Raw genomic sequence first — 12,517 nt, forward strand, 5'->3', positions numbered from 1 at the left:
ACTCCTCCCAGACCCGAGTTTTTGCCTCCACGACTGCACGGGAAGCGGCACGCCTGGCCTGCCGGTACACGTCAGCTGCCTCAGGAGTCCCACAGGCCATCAAGACCCGATAGGACTCCTTCTTCAGCCTGACGGCATCCCTTACTTTCGGTGTCCACCACCGGGTTCGGGGATTGCCGCCGCGACAGGCACCGGAGACCTTGCGACCACAACTGCGTGCAGCCGCACTGACAATGGAGGAGGAGAACATGGACCACTCAGACTCCATGTCACCTACCTCCCTCGGGATCTGGGAGAAACTCTCCCGAAGGTGGGAGTTAAAGACCCCACTGACAGTGGGTTCCGCCAGGCGTTCCCAGCAGACCCTCACAATACGTTTGGGCCTGCCCGGTCTGACCGGCTTCCTCCCCTGCCAGCGGATCGCACTCACCACCAGGTGGTGATCGGTTGACAGCTCTGCCCCTCTCTTCACCCGAGTGTCCGAGACACGTGGCCGAAGGTCAGATGACACGATCACAAAGTCTATCATAGACCTCCGGCCAAGGGTGTCCTGGTGCCAAGAGCACTTATGGACACCCTTGTGCTCAAACATGGTGTTCGTTATGGACAAACTGTGGGTGGCACAGAACTCCAGTAATAGAACACCGCTCAGGTTCAGATCGGGTAGGCCGTTCTTCCCAATCACGCCCCTCCAAGTCTTGCTGTCATTGCCCACGTGGGCGTTGAAGTCTCCCAGTAGAACAATGGAGTCCCCGGTTGGGGCACTGTCGAGTACCCCTCCCAGTGACTCCAAGAAAGCCGGGTAGTCTACACTGCTGTTCGGCCCGTAAGCCGCAACCGCTGTGAGACACCTGTCCCCAACCCGTAGGCGTAGGGACGCGACCCTCTCGTTCACCGGGGTAAACCCCAACACGAAGCTGCAGAGCTGCGGGGCTATGAGCAAGCCTACGCCAGCCCGCCGCCTCTCCCCGCGGACAACTCCAGAAAAGTAGAGGGTCCAGCCTTTCTCAAGGAGTTGGGTTCCAGAGCCCAGGCTGTGCGTGGAGGAGAGTCCGACTATATCTAGCCGGTACCTCTCAACCTCCTGCACAAGCTCAGGCTCTTTCCCCCCCAGCGAAGTGACATTCCATGTCCCAAGAGCCAGAGAATGTCCACACGAACCAGGTCGTCGGGCCCCCCGGCCCCGATTGCTACCTAGTTCTCTTTGCACCCGACCCCTATGACTCCCTCTGTGGGTGGTGGGTCCGCAGGAGGGACGGCCCATGTCATTCGTTCGGGCTTGGCCCGGCCGGGCCCCATGGGCAGAGGCCCGGCCACCAGGCGCTCGCATTCGAGCCCCAACCCCAGGCCTGGCTCCAGGGTGGGGCCCCGGCTGCGCCATGCCGGGCGACGTCACGGTCCTCGATGTTGTTGTTGTTTTCATCGGGGCTTCTGAACTGCTCTTAGTCTGACCCGTCACCTAGGACCTGTTTGCCATGGGAGACCCTACCAGGAGCATAACGCCCCCGACAACATAGCTCCTAGGATCATTCAAGGTACACAAACTCCCCCACCACGATAAGGTTGCAGTTCCAGGGGGAGTAAAAGTAATTAGTAATAGTTAATATGTGTTCCCCAGTCTAAAGTGATTTTTTTTTTTTAATTTCATCTTAGCACTTCATTTTCCTCTCTACTGCTCCTGCAGATTTGGGGTAGTTCCCTGTGTTTTCCTCATGGAAGGTCTTGGATCCATCTGGACTAGATGGGTGGTCAAGACACCGAGACAGACATGCCACTGTTCTATTATTTATGTTAAAATGGATTGTAGATGCTGGAAATGATGCCTTTCCTGCTTCACGTCTTCGGATTGACGCCTCATTCAGTCGTCACAAAGCCCCGCAGAGGGAGTTAGGATGATAATCGTTTTCCAATACTTGGGAGTGTCAGCTGTCTAGACGGGGCAGATGAAGATCTATTTCTGATTGACTTCTTATTTCAATAGCAGGGAACCTGCTGGTTTATAACTTCGCCTCACTCTTTTGCCGTCTTCCTGTCACACCTGCTGTCTTCTGATCATTAACACCAAGCTGCTTATAGAGTCTTTTCAACTTTGCCTATATCTGTATGAGTCATGGCCATATGTACATATTCAAGCCATATGTTTTCTTTTTCAGTCCATCGCTCAAACAAATCTAGGAATAGTAGATGTGAACACTGCGTGCTTCGTTGTTTGTTGGCATGTCTACGTGTGGAGGCTACGTGGCTGTCGAGTACAAAAAACAGCAGATGCTGTTTTTCGCAACATGGTAAACACTGGCCTTGTATCAGTACCATCACTATATTTATGTTTTGTGGTTGTAATTACTTTGACTGCCACAGATGCGTTGAGCACTACTATCGAGTAAACCTGATCATGCTGAATGGGAAATATGAGTATAGGGTGGTTGTTAACGCCTGGTGGTTGTAAAGGATGTGCGAGAGACCATTTCTAATATATTTCTTTTAAAATATATTTCAATACATGTTATTGTTTTGGGTCTAAAATTCTTCTTCTGTTACAACAGAGACAGTCTACTTGAAGCACAACTGTACGTCCACTACTTCAGCTTCTGTTATAGCCATGGAGATTTCCCCTGTTATGGGAATCAGTGACATTGACCATTTCTCATTCATATTTTTGCATAAACACACTGATTTTCATGGGTTGTAATAAGGGGTGTGAAATTATCGCGCTAATGGTGGTGGTCATTAATTACCAAAGTAATTAGCTCTTTTTTTCTCAGCTGCCTTAATGGAGCCCCTCTCATGTTTCTCATGCATTTTGTTTGGGGAGGAGTTGTGAAACTGTACATCAGTAGAAATACACTGATAGCCACCCTTTTGAAGAAACATTTATTTCTCAGAATAATCAATGCGGCTATAAAAGGTAGAAAATAAACTAGAAGGAAAAACAAGGAAGCGGCAGAAACGACACGCACAATAGAAAGTTTACAAAGAACGCAGAAGAAATGAGAGGAACTTTAGCGGAGGGTGGGGAACAACTATCTGGCAGCGCAGACTGGAACCCAGGTGTAGTGAGCGTGATCATCGGACAAGTTCTAGCTGCGCTACACAGACAGGAAATAAAAGCACAAGAAAACATGTCGCATAACAGCTCTGACAAGGAGTGTGGGCAAGTGGAGTGAGTTGATGAACGAGGAATGAAAGGCTGAATGGGTTGATCAAGCAGAGATATTTCTTTTCCTTCAACTCATGTAGTGAAATTAGGCTGAGGCTTGTATGTTTCAATTCAAGGGGTGCAAGAGCACCTGAGGGTTCCATCTCCAACTGAATGGCACATCAGTCAAACTGAACTGGAACAATGTATTTAAAGGGACAGTTTTATAAGAAAAAGAATCAAACTTCATTTTGACTTGAAGGTTCCTAATTGGGTCTTTGAAGACCTTGTAAAAATATATAAATAAAGAAATGACCACATTCATTATACATAACAGAGGAGTTTAGTCCCGTCATGTGGTCTGCGTGCTTACCCAGAATGTGCCCACACTGATGTGAGGGTTTGGGTTTCGTCTTGCTACATTGTGTAGCACGGGTCGGGAACCTTCAGATGTGGCTCTGCAGATGAATGTGTCTGGCTTCTTGTACGCCGCCAACCCATTGTTAGGACAGATGGCAGTTTCCCCAACTTCAGACTAGTTTATCCATCAAGTTCGGCTGCTATTTATAATTCATGAATTCTTGTCGCATGTGAGTAGTCATCACTCTCAACAAGCTCATTTACAGTGTCCTCCCCTGATGCACTGCAGCCCAGTCAACTGATCATAACCCTTGAATGCTATAACGTGGATTTCTACAGGCACAGTAGCTTCACGCTGCCAAGAATGAGCCTTGTCACATCAGACCAATGGAATTACAGGCGGTTCCATTAACAATAAAGTGGGAAATGTGCTGCTTTCGACCATGTTGTCTGACTTCTTCTTCTTCCCACTTCTTTTCTCTCTTTTATTGTGGTGCCGATCAACCCTTGTGACAGGTTGACTGGACTGGAAAGCATCATGGGAAAGCATTAGGTGACTGTAGCTGAGTTCATTGATGAGAGTGAGAGCTTGACACAGTCAATGGCCGAACTTAATAATGACCGCTTAACTGTTGTCTCAGTCGTGGCAAGCAGCGTGTCACAATAATCTCTTGCACCCAGTTCCCGGCCTTGAGCTGTGAAAGTAGTGAAAGCTCAATGCAGAGTATGTCATTTCCCTTGCTATTTGCAAAGTTAGCAGTCATCACTGGATGCCACTGTCGGCCTGGGGCATTGCAAGAGGGTTCCACTTGAGTGGAACAATTCTAACATTGTTGTGACTTTGTCACTGAATTAAATTATTGAAAATAAATTCATATTAACCCTGTGCATTTGCAGCAGTTAATTTTAGTTGTTAATCATTGCTTTTTACTGTATGTACAGTGACTTGCTGATGAGCATCTTGTTCAACATGACTACCTGTATATTCCTCCCTAAGAAGAGTTAAGTCAGACACCTCTTTGCTTCCCCCAATACGTCATCACTGAGATCTTAAAACCTTGCTATGCTTGCTGCAGTATAATTTCTATGAGTGACTCATTTCATGCTTTTGGCCAGGCAGCATGAGGAATGGAGAAATGGATCAAAGTCTGGCCCCCCATTTACCTGCAGTCCATTATAAATAAAGCCCATTTTCCAAACTGGTCTGATCACAACTACGTGAAGGCCAATTGAGAAACCAACTGAGCCAGATGGAAACCCTGTGATGAATCGGGAGAGGGAGGCAGGCGAGTGAGTCCTTCCACGGAGTGAAAATTTCAGCCTCCAGCTTTCTGAGCACTGTAACCAAAATCCAGTGTGACACCCAGCCTATAAGTCAATCTCCCCTCCTCTCTTTCCCTTTATTTCCCATTCAGGCTCTCTCTCTGCCATCTGTCTTCCGTCCTGTCGAATATGAAACAGCCAGACGTGGTGTGCGAGCTGTGAGTTAGGGGCTCAGCAGGGGGGGATCCCTCCACACAGAGTCAAAAACACAAGAACAGATCCATTAATATTCACTCATACAGAAAGGGACTCCACTGACATCTTCCTGGATCGCTCTGCAGAGATCATGCCTCTCTACTGCTTTCATGTCATCTGAGGTTTTCTTTGTGGATTTTCTTTTTTCTTTGGGAGCTCCAGAACAACTTAATGTCACCGCGTTTGGATGGGGCAGCAGGAACATCTCAGTCAAGTGGAGATATCCCTCGGTCTGATGGTAATAAATATTCATACATTTGATTCTTGCAATGACTCTCAGGGGCCCGGACAGGTCACGTATGAATCACCTTCCAGGAATGTTCTGCAGAACGTTTATCCACTTTCCGTGTTGCATGAGGAGATTGGAGGAAAGGTCAATATTTACGACTCAGCCCCACAAAAACACTAACCCGACATACCAGAGACCAAGCGAGCGCCCCATACAGAATATTAATATGACTGGATGTCTGCACTGTGATATAGTAATAACTGATTAAAGGTCCTTAATTATGTCAATAGGCTACGTGGCTCATTAAGACCTAAACACTCAGAGACACGAGCTAAGTGCAACTGAAAGAGGAAAATTGAAAATCCATATCGTAGAGACACAGATTGCAATGCTGCCAGCGCCCTCTAGAGAGATCTATTGATTCAGACTTACGGAGATAATGAATCAGATGAATTCCTTATGTTAAAGTGTTGGAACCATTCTCAGTAAATATATAAATATATGTATATATATATATATATATACATATAATTCTCTCTGTACTTTTTTTAGCCTTGTCCTGTAGGATTCATGTAAACATTTGTATTTACACCTGTGACTCATTTCATAGTAGTTAAAGATTTTTTTGTTTTGTTTTTCAGAAAACGTTCCCATTGTTCATGTTAACAGTGGGATCTCTGTAGTACATCTCATATTTTCTCTTTGTATTCTACAGATATAGTATGTTTTAGTGGATATACAAAATGAGTCACTGATTTTGGCAAAGGCTTTTACACTGACTCACAGTCCTTACGTTGGGTTTTAACACTGTTTATGTCTCCTGTGGAAGACGTTAGTTATCCAGACTGAAATTCCATCTTCTGCCTGACATGTCCTCTGTCAACATCAGTACCAGTTTGAGGATAACATGTCTGACCCCTTTACTTCTACATGGTCATGTTTTTTTGGAAAATTGAGGCTAAATTGTGGGCCTGGAAAGAACAGCCGACACAAGTAAGTATGCTGTGAATCAAGAAGCGATCTAATAGCTATGGGAAGGAAGATAATTTGGCCAACCTTTGAAGCTCTATTTCTTTGTAGTGGGATTCAGAAAAACCCTTCCCACACAAAGCAAAAGCAATGTAGTGGCTGACCTTGTCTAGTTGAAGAAACAATGCCTTGATAGGACATCTGTAAAAGCTGCCCACACTAGTGGCTGTAATGCAGCCTCATACTGCACTGTCAGAGATGCAGGTCTTTGATCAGTGTATGGACAACAAGCTGGTTTTCTCAGCACTACCTCACCAAATCCCTTTCCAAAAATAGTTTCACATTTTTCAATTTTACCTGTCATTGAAACAGGACTAGTAGTACTGCAATAGTACTAAGAGTAACTCATTTTTGAAAAGGTTATTCTTATCCATAGCACACAGATTTCTCCTGAACCTTCCTTGTACACAGCTGCATCTATAAAGAACATTTTTTGCTTAACTATTTTTGTCAAGCCCAGATCAAGCCTGGGTCATTTCTGTGTGGAGTTCACCCTGTGCTTTCCTCTTATGTTGCAAAAGCATCCAGAGTTTTTGTTTGGTGACAGTATGTGAGTGAGTGGTTGTCTACACATGATGTGACTGGTGTACAGTAGGGTCACCTCTGTTTTTGGTGAAAAGGATGAGGCATCGTGATGAGAAAAAAATGCTCAGCATGTCATTTTATTTCCTGTAAGTTCCGGACTATAAGCCACTACTTTTTTCTTGTGGTCTGAACCCTGTGGCTTATACAACGGGGCTAATATATGGATTTTTACAGGCTGAACTCAGATTAAACCAGAGGCGATGAAATCATTGAAATCGAAGGCTTTTTATTTAACCCGTAAAGCACTCAAAAGCACTGTTACTTGTATTTCCTCACTCTGGAGGCTGGACACCGTTTTCAAATTTAGTTTTGAAAAGCGTTTTTAAGACGGTGCACCACTGACCTGTCCACAGCACAGGCAGCACCACTGAACCTGCGGCTTATATATCGGTGCGGCTTATGTATGAACAAGATCTATTTTCCTTCTTAAATTTAGTGGGTGCGTCTAATATTCCGGTGCGCTCTGTAGTCCGGAAATGATGGTATTTATGTCTGCTTTATTGAGGTTGTAAGCCCTTTAACGTGACCTAGTTTTGACCAGAGGCTAAACAAGGACTTGTTGATGCCGTTACATCTCTACAATGGCCTCCGGGTTCTCAGCTGGACCTGGCTAATTTGACCACCACAAAGACAAAAACTGTTACCTCTGTAACTCTGCAACCGACAAGCGGTAAAAACTAAAGAAAGCAGTGGAGGAGAAAAGAAATGTGATCTCATGCCAGGAGGGAAGCTCATACACCCCCAGACCCTGGAAAAGTCAGCACAGAGAATCTGGAGAAAAAGTTTTCAAATTCATTGACGTTGGAAAAACAGTTGTATTTTCGAAGTTGTTGAGCCACCATTGGAGTAAGCCTATCAGGCGGGATTGCAGCGGTGTGTCACAGTCAGATGGTGATAATCGGCAGACGAGTGGGAACGTAGACTGTCAGATAAACAGCATATAAATGATGTTGCTAGGAAACAGCATAGGTTTTTGCCATCCTCACCTCTCCCCATAAGTGTTGTGAACGGGCTGAATGGATTATGCTAATGTCATCCGAGGCCCAGGTGCATGATGGGAATGGCGATGAACGTGTGGAGATTGGTCGGGTTGGATTTGAGGCAGATTATGGAAATATGAATTTGGAGTTTCTGTGCAGCTTAGAGCCTTCAAGAGCCTTATCTCAGGCTGATTAACTTTGCGAAGAAAGTTTCTGAGTCTTCCGACTGTCTGCTGTTGAAATTTGGCTGAAGCTTTATTTCTGCGGAACGAATGATCCCGAAAGATTAATCCTCATTCGATAGCAGCAAGTTTCCCACTCGAGAATAATCGGAGGAACATGACCGGGGTGTCCTAGCGTGTCTGCCTCATTAATATTAAAGAGCAGAGGGCGGAGCCAGATGTCTGAGGACGAAACAGGTGAATGCATTCTACCCTCAAAAACATCATAAATGTTAATGGATTCACAAAGTGAACATCCTAAATATTCATGAGGTAGTGGCTGTAACCCTGGCTGTGGCGCAGTGGCCCCGAGGGTCGGGCTTTAGACGCTGACTTTCTTATAATGAGCTTTTGATGTTTGTTACCCACATGAATTGAAGAGAAATCAAGTGTAAAAATAATCTGAAACACTCCTTCCCCCCATAAAGTCTGTGGGAAATGACTCGTAATATTTTAAAATCCAATGCTTAATTTGACAAAATGTCCCTCAGCTGTGAGGAATTGTTGAAATGATTCTACTGTCCCACAGGTTAAGATTCATTTGGAGACATGATGCTAAAGTGAAGAAAATGTCTTTTTTAATATATATATATGTTGGACACGGTAAGATAATATGATGCTGGATCATTCATCATTGGTAGTTTTGGCATCAAAAGCACGCATACTGTAACACTTGAACCATGAGGCAGAGATGCAACTGTAAATGTCCAGCAATGACAGCTACGTATGTGAGCGCTGGTTCTCTCCTGTCAGACTCTCTTGGTGATTTGTCCACGTAGGATAATATGGGCATGTCAAATCATGTCGGCAGCCACAGGCTTGTTAATAAGAGGCGATGAATAACAGTTCAAATAACAGAACTGGCTGACGGGTATACGGCCTGGAGGACGCCCCTTGACTAACTGGCCTCTGAATCCTCTCTATTGGGACCAGCGATGAGTGATTGACCAGTTGAAGCAAGACATGTTCCCATCCTCACCTGTGGCCAGGTGAAGTGATGCAGGTGGATTAAAAGAGTTAGCTCCAGAGGACTGTACTTTACAGACAGGGAGAGATGGACAGTCACCCAGCACAGACACAGACAGTCAGTTGGGTTAGACCAGTTCTTCTCAAATAGGGGGGCGATGCCAACATCGGAACATTCTTTTTTGACGTACTGGAATTTTTTTTTTTCAATTTCAGGCTAATTGATGCAGTTCAAGTCTTTTCTGTTACAGACAAAAACATTGTTAATAAAGTTATGGTGAAAAGGTGAAAGGTGAAAGGTGATACTATTTACAGAAGCGTCGGAGAGTTGGGGGGCGCGAAACGTTTACTTCTTCCTGGTGGGGGCGCAATAGAAAATAATTGAGAAGCACCCGGCCATGATCACGATCTTCAGAACTTCAGTCTAATGTGCTCCAAACTGCATATTTAAATCTGCATCTACAATACATCAAGTTATTCACATGCAGTGTGGAATTGAGTTATTTGTTTCTTGCCTTCTGGAAATGTCATCCAAATCCGTCTTTGTAACTTTTTGAGTTATTTTGATACAGACAGGCAAATAGACCAGCAGAAAAACCAATGGCGTCAAAAGAAGTACGTCCTTGGTGGAGGTTATGATATTTCTGTAACAATGCTCCTTCCTTCCAGAGGATTTGCTTACCAGGTCTCAGCTGCTCTGCTTCCCCCGAAGAGTCCTCTACTCCATATATTTTCTTTGCCCCCTCTGATCCAAAGTCAACTTTTATTTCCTACTTCTCACCCTCCTCCTCCTCCTCCTCTCAGGGCCGGATACCTCCCCCAGGGCGTTCCTCTCCAGTTGATCGGTTACCTCCCAGAGGAGACATCTTTCCTCCCGTGGCACGCCGCCAGCCGATCTCTGTACCAGCTGGACAAACTGCTGGACCGCACCGACGAATACAGCCTCTTCAGTGTAAACACGCAGTCAATCACTTCCATAATCACCGTCACCCTCCATCAGTCAAACTCAGATGGTGGCAGGAACGATCACACGTCCCGTCACTGCTGCCGGTGGAGTGGCAGATAAATGGCGTGATTGTTGTTGTTCTCTTGTCTTGCCAGGACTATGTGTTGAAGCAGGTCGCCTCACGCTACCATCAGGTCGGGTGGCCCATGAATCTGCCCAACACCGAAGGCAACATCCTGCAGGCGTCCTATCAGGCAGAGTAGGTTTCATTGTCTCCAGAAAAGAAACTGTCATGTTAGTCTACCAGCAGTTCGGTGACAGCGCCACCTCTGTTTTTGCAGGGAGTTGCAGAGGGAGCTCATCATGTTAGCGTGCAGTTTTGGAAACAAACATTGCCACCGACAGGCTGTTGCCTACATTTCCGACTGGATCTCCAGCAACAAGAACAGGTACAGTACACTAGAGCACACACACACACGTGCAAGTACATGCTGGGTTTATTTTATTTTATTGTTTATTCCTGGCATTATTATTTCTAGTATGATGGCATTTCTTTTAAATGAATTAATGTGGTAATGTTAAAATGTTTTGTTTTCCATAAGACTCCTAGCTTATAGCCATCTAGGATGATGGTTTAACGCACAAAGTGTGTGGACTTATCCCGTTTATACTATTTTGTGGGGACCAATTCTTGACAAACACTATTCTTGTGAGCACCGTATGACTTTGTTGGGACATTTGGCTGTGCCCCACTACGTTACGCCTCAATTTGAGGATGAAGACTTCAAAATAACTGAGTCAATATAATTCGGTTTCAGTTTGGTTGAGAGTCCTGGTTAGGGTCAGCCATGTGTTTTGGATGGTTAGGTTTAGGATGAGAGGCTGGGGAAAGGGTTATGTCAATGAGCGGTCCCCACAAACTTGTGCATGTGTGACAAAGTTGTGTGTCTCGCTTCTGAAAACCATGTTTTTGAAACTACAATGGCCGGTAATCCTTTTCTTTTGCTGTGTTCCTGCATAAGCAATATGGCCAGGACGAAAGGGTGTATCAAAGGTCACAAGCAACACCGACACCTTTTATGGTCGACTTGCCTGGATTTATCGATTTTCGAGAAAGAAAAAGGCCATGCTGTTTTATAACCATTTGGTGAAAGTCAGTTCAGGTTGATGTATTTGTTGCAGGAACACAACAGAGGGCAAAGTTGAACCTGAGAGCTTTTCTGACGTTCTGTTTCATCTCAGATCACTAGTTTGTATTTCATAAATACTGGTAAATAGGTTCTAGCTTTCAGCTGTCCTTTTGCAGCAGATATGTAGTAGTAGCTGTCATTAGAGGAGATCGCCCCTTTGCTTCCTCTTAACTGATCAGTATGTATCAGGACACACTGAGTGTGTCTTTCAGTTGTATTTGAAAATTGTTAATGTCAACTTACTGCAGACAAGTTTCTCCTTTTCGATAATCATAATTTTATAGGTAAAAATGTAAAGGAAATGTTCATCAGATTTATATGGTCACAACCACCTCATTCTGAAATGTTGCATTTTTAGTCAAGCATAAAAAACGAGAACCTGTTAACTGATCCTGTTTCCATTTGCCACATCTATCAAAGAATGTAGTCTATTTTGCTGAGCTCAGAAGGAATATGTATTTTTATAGTTTCCTATCTTTTCCCCCCGAATAATGCCTGAATGACTGGGTTATCCTCAGATATTAGTGAGTGATCTCCAATATTCCCAGCTTTCTTCCGGCAGGCTGGATGCAGTTCTAAATAGGATGCGTTGGAATATCTAGTCTCATTTCAGATCCCTCCTCAGCCCATTCATAATCCCACTTTTGATGTCGGCTTTATATGTTTTCATGTGGAAAATGATTTAATGTAATATTTATGTGTTAATTGAATTTTTCTAAGCCACATATTTGAGATGAAAATATAAAAAAACGGCACTGTGCTTTTATATTGACATTTTTTCAGAGGTCGGAGGTCATCCGGAGTTCATTGTGATTATGTTTTTGCAAACTATGAATGATGTCTGCGAGCGGGTCATTTGAAAAGTCGTGATACCCGACTGAAGCTTTTAACATTCCAAGGCTGTGAGTGGGTTTTTAATTCGGAGGCCCACCAGGATGTGCGGCTGCAGCCACCTTCACATCGATCCATTCCCATTCTCTGCGTTCCTCCTTGTCTCCCTCCCAATATTTCTCCTGTGCATGCTGCAGGCTCCAGTGCTCCCTCTGGCCTCTTAATGAGATCTGCAAAATTAGATTTCAAACAGCAAATTAAATGGAAACAGATGCTGGAGCCGTGTACGGGACAGCGGGAGCTGATGAGAAGAAGCCCGCCTAAATTCAAGACTCACTACATTAAGTGCAGATTCACATTCATTTTTAAAAGAATCTCAATCCAGGAGCTCACTCATTACACCCGAGTATTTCTACTTACCTTCTTCCCGACAGCAGCTGGATAAATCACCTCTATTTGTTTGGTATAAAATTCTAGTTGTCAGGCATCAGTGCCGACTAGAGAGCCTGATTCACGTTTTCCAAAC

At 44.7% G+C, this 12,517-nt stretch overlaps 1 protein-coding gene across 1 annotated transcript in view; it reads left to right on the forward strand.

Moving 5' to 3' along the window:
- Positions 1-12,517, forward strand: part of LOC128757289 (thyrotropin-releasing hormone-degrading ectoenzyme-like) — a 162,770-nt gene that overhangs the window by 133,383 nt on the left and 16,870 nt on the right. The window contains exons 14-16 of the mRNA XM_053862460.1: positions 9,829-9,976; positions 10,126-10,229; positions 10,312-10,419. Coding sequence (XP_053718435.1) covers positions 9,829-9,976; positions 10,126-10,229; positions 10,312-10,419 — 360 coding nt within the window. The remainder of the gene's footprint in view (positions 1-9,828; positions 9,977-10,125; positions 10,230-10,311; positions 10,420-12,517) is intronic.

The sequence above is a fragment of the Synchiropus splendidus genome, chromosome 4 (genome assembly GCF_027744825.2).
Source record: "Synchiropus splendidus isolate RoL2022-P1 chromosome 4, RoL_Sspl_1.0, whole genome shotgun sequence".
Taxonomy (NCBI): Eukaryota; Metazoa; Chordata; class Actinopteri; order Syngnathiformes; family Callionymidae; genus Synchiropus; species Synchiropus splendidus.